Source organism: Aspergillus homomorphus, assembly GCF_003184865.1.
Source record: "Aspergillus homomorphus CBS 101889 unplaced genomic scaffold BO97scaffold_133, whole genome shotgun sequence".
In the NCBI taxonomy this organism is placed as follows: Eukaryota; Fungi; Ascomycota; class Eurotiomycetes; order Eurotiales; family Aspergillaceae; genus Aspergillus; species Aspergillus homomorphus.
The window spans coordinates 1-4,052 of record NW_020292019.1 but is presented as its reverse complement, the minus strand read 5'-3'; the positions used below and the strand labels follow the sequence as shown (position 1 = coordinate 4,052).

The following is a 4,052-nucleotide window of genomic DNA, read 5'->3' as shown; positions in this document are numbered from 1 at the left end:
TCCTACATCATGCCACTCGATATCTCCATATATGATAATTGCCGAACATGCATTGACCAAAAAGAGAAAAGTGAAAAAAGCCCGGAAGGTAAACGCGGCCATATTCGCCACGCCTAGGGGAATCAAGATAGAGCAATGAATATTTCGGGATCAGCAACAACATGTTTTTAAGACTTTTAGACCAATTTAAGGTCCGACCAGCCTGTGCCAGTTACCATGCAACCTCAAGCTTGAGTATCAGACCCGTTGATTTGACTGCTCAAGTAACACAGTTAAGAGGCTCTCGAAATCTGAGGGCACCGCACATACACTTTTGGCCAGGAGCCACTGCTCGCTTTGCGCCCTCCATATCTAGTCGGCTAACCAGCGAGAAAGCATACAAATGCGTCCTTACCGCTCCATTGATTTTCCTTCTTAAATGTAGCACTTCTGCCACTGATCTTCACGCTCAGCAATGAATCTCGACGCCGTGAATCAGACCCTTAATTCGATTGCAGGCAAAGCCCAAAAAGAACAGGGGCTCTCTGCGCAATCGTTTTTGATCTCGCTATGCCTCTACGGCAGTCTAATCATAGCATGTACCGGCTTATTTACTTGGCTGAAAAATGTCAGCTATGCGATTTTGTACGTGCAAGACCGCTATCCCCCTCAAGTAACACCTTGATAATAATTTAAACAGCCAGCCGAGTTGCATAGATGATCCAGCAATAGAGCCACTGCCACGGGGCATCAGTTGGCTTAGGAAGCTGCGAACGGTGACCGAAGACTCGAATACTGTTCAAATCAAGCACGGCTTGGAGAGTTATTTGGTCCTGCGCTTCTTGCAGGTAGCGTTCAAAATACTCGCTGTGCCATCGCTTTTTGTCCTGCCCGCGTTGCTGCCGGTCTACTATACTGCCGGCCACGCAGCAGTAACAGGACTTGACCAGCTGAGTATCTCGAATGTGCAGCAAGGCCAGATTGCACGTTGCTGGATTATCGCCACTGTGGGTCTGTTTCTCCACCTATATTTCTGTCACGTCCTGTGGAAGGAATTCCATGTCACCACGAATATAAGGCAGCAGTATCTCCGCCGGATGGCACGCTCAGCAGTCATCCCCCCAGTCCTTGTCACCAACATTCCCTCAGACATCCAGGACCGAGAAATCCTGACACAGATCTTCGTTCAGTTCTGCAATCATGTTGAAGTCAGTTTTCCCTTGGAGAGCAATCGTGTGGTCAAGGAGGCGGAATACAATGAGCTTCTCTGCAGTGCAGTGCACCAGCCAATGCAGAACTGCAGAGGAACAAGAAAGGATCGGTTTGTACGGATGATGTCCCGATTTCACGTGAAACGACGCATGCAACACCTGAGGACTGAACTGCAGCATTCCCGGAGCATTGCCATTGTACAATTTCCGTCTCTGTTGGCCGCACATCTCTGTCTGCAAGTTCAGCTAGGACAGAAGCCGTCCACCATGGGTACCCGTGTCATTGACCAATCTACCATAATTGATTCAAGGGTCTGCAGGGGCAGAGCCTCAATTATCATTCAAAATTGTCTAACCACTGTGTTCCTGATCTCTTGCTCATTGGTATGGGTAGTTCCCATCGCTATGACCGGGCTACTGTCCCAGGTGGTCTACTTGCAGTCATTGAGCGCATTCGTGGCTCGGCTGTCGGAATATCAGTTGGGCTTCATTCAAGCGCTCCTGCCACAGGTCGCTCTTGCCGCATTGATGTGCGGCTTTCCGCTGATGATATCGTGGTTTTCAAAGTTGTTTTGTGTCTACAGTGATGCGTCGCGACAGGTCCTTGTTCAGAGACACTACTTCTTCTTCCTCTACGTTCAGGTCTTCCTCGTGGTTTCGATTTCCTCCAGCTTGACGACAATGATTCCAGACATGATACGAGATATCCAAGCCATACCCGCTCTACTGGCTCGAAATCTACCCAAAGCCTGCGACTACTTCTACTCGTACTTGCTAATGCAGGCTGTCACTCAGTGTGTTTTAGCATTCTTCCAGCTCCCACGGAGCCTCTGGGAAATGTTGACGACCAAGCCGAAAACATCCACTCGCACGATGATCACTTGGAACTTAATCTATCCTGTTCTGACAAATCTTCTCTGCATTTGTAAGGCCAACGCAAGTTGCTCAATCTTGGCATTCACTGATTTTTCTGTATTGACAGGCATGATATTCTCTATCACGTCACCTCTTATTCTTCCCGTGGGCACCCTCGTTTCCGGAACTCTTTGGGTCACATATGCCTATCAGGTTATTTATGTTATGGAAAGCCCCGTAGACACCGCAGGCTTACTCTATTGGGAAGCACTACAACACCTGTTCGTGGGAGTCTATACCTTAGACCTTTTTCTTGTTGGGCTCTTCATGTTGCGGGATGCGTATGGACCGGCGGTGCTGGCCGCCGTAATACTCGCGCTAGTGGCTGCACTCCAGTATTATTCCCACCAGCACTTCCGTCCTCTTGTTCATTACCTCTCAGCGAGTGGTTCCTGTACAGATCCCTATTTTGCAGAGCAAATCAGTTTCTGATTGCCTGGCTATCCACTTCTGTGAGTTGTTTGTACTCGGCGCTGTGAATCCTCGTTGGGTCCCGAATGGGGCGCAAAGCGAAGATTCGTGGATGCGCGACCCATGCCCGTTATAACGAATGAGAGGCGATGCCTGACCCGCCAATGAGAGGGGTGAGCTAGAAGTGGATCTCGAACCACCCATCTCTTTTTAGTATAGCAGCAAACATTACACGAACCAAACCCTCGAATCCAATCCACTGCAATTCTGATATTTTTGAACCGATTCTTTTGCTTGTGCGGGGCATCTGATCCGTCATCAAGATAGTACAGGATGATTGCTTGTGTCGATTCAATCTGGTGAACCTGTGGAGACATCTTGGCCCTCCAGTAGGATTTCGTTCCATTTCAGTGTTGCCGCGTTGAACAGCAGCAGAACACGGCGCCATTGATCACATAATGGATACACTTTCATTACCAAATTTGCTTGAACCATATCTCTACAGTAGCACTAATCGGATACAAGTGCGATTTTCCAGACTCATGAGGCTAGATATGAGGGATGTAGGGCAAGCCAATGGTGTAGATGCTAGGCCCAGGGTTAATATGTAAATAACCAGCCAGGTGTGCAGAAAGAGTAGGTACTCCATTTTGCCCATTCTTGATCCTATTTCGAGATGAACAGCATATCCTGGACTGTGATTGAGAAGAACAGGCTTGTTCAATTTGTTGAGCGAGATACGAAGTTTCTCTCTTGGGAGGAAAGAACAATCTTGTGGAAACAGCGATTTGGAGTTGGTCGCTCCAGTCATGGCCTACGAAAAAGGTACTTGTGGATGCAAGGAAGCCACAAACTCGGCCCGCGACATTTCGTGAGAACTCGGTAAGAATACCGGATGTGAGGATTGACCTGATCAAACTGACTAATCGAAGCTGGAAAAGCTCTCAGGCGGGCAAGGACATACGACTAGCCCCGAACCCTCAAAAATCTACACCTGTCTGGTGTCTGAATCATCGGACTAAGGCACTGCAGCCGAAAGTGACTGGCTCCACCGACAGAGATACCATCGCGGTGGCGATTATTCTGATGGGTAAGTGAGGTCTATATCCGCTAGGCTAGAACTGCAAACACTGACTGACTTAGAGTTGAGATATCAGCGTTTTGAGGTTAATCAGCTACCGGGATCTTGCTTTATCGGGGTGATTCAAAATGCATGCGTTCAAGCAAACAACTGCAGCCCTCATGAGCATAATTGACTGGGCATCAGATCATCACCCAGGAGAGGTACTTCAAGATCGCAGTCTTTGAGTGAGATGAGGTCCAATTGCTGCTCTTGCTTCACTGAAGCGTTTATAGAGGACGAGAGATGTAGACGACATTCAGGACTGCCACAAGAAACGGGGAGGCTTGGAGACGTTACACTTGAGAAGATATGGACGGCAATACATTTTTGACGGGCATGCTTGACTTTAAGTGGGGGGCAAGAAAACCGAGGGAAATATTGAAAGGAAAAGAAGTAAGGGCTACTGAATTGAG

The 4,052-nt window shown here is 48.2% G+C and overlaps 1 protein-coding gene across 1 annotated transcript; it reads left to right on the top strand.

Moving 5' to 3' along the window:
• Positions 1-222: 222 nt before the first annotated feature.
• On the top strand, positions 223-2,704 carry BO97DRAFT_447496 (putative DUF221 membrane protein). The gene is made up of 3 exons (XM_025698792.1): positions 223-624; positions 680-2,115; positions 2,173-2,704. The coding sequence occupies exons 1-3, from the start codon at positions 455-457 to the stop codon at positions 2,535-2,537; spliced, it is 1,971 nt and encodes a 656-aa protein (XP_025545627.1). The 5' UTR covers positions 223-454; the 3' UTR covers positions 2,538-2,704.
• The last annotated feature ends 1,348 nt before the right edge of the window (positions 2,705-4,052 follow it).

Coding starts and splice junctions, on each gene's coding strand:
- BO97DRAFT_447496 (XM_025698792.1), top strand. CDS start 455: ATGAATCTCGACGCCGTGAATCAGACCCTTAATTCGATTGCAGGCAAA. Junction 625..679: donor AATGTCAGCTATGCGATTTT/GTACGTGCAAGA, acceptor TAATTTAAACAG/CCAGCCGAGTTGCATAGATG. Junction 2,116..2,172: donor GACAAATCTTCTCTGCATTT/GTAAGGCCAACG, acceptor CTGTATTGACAG/GCATGATATTCTCTATCACG.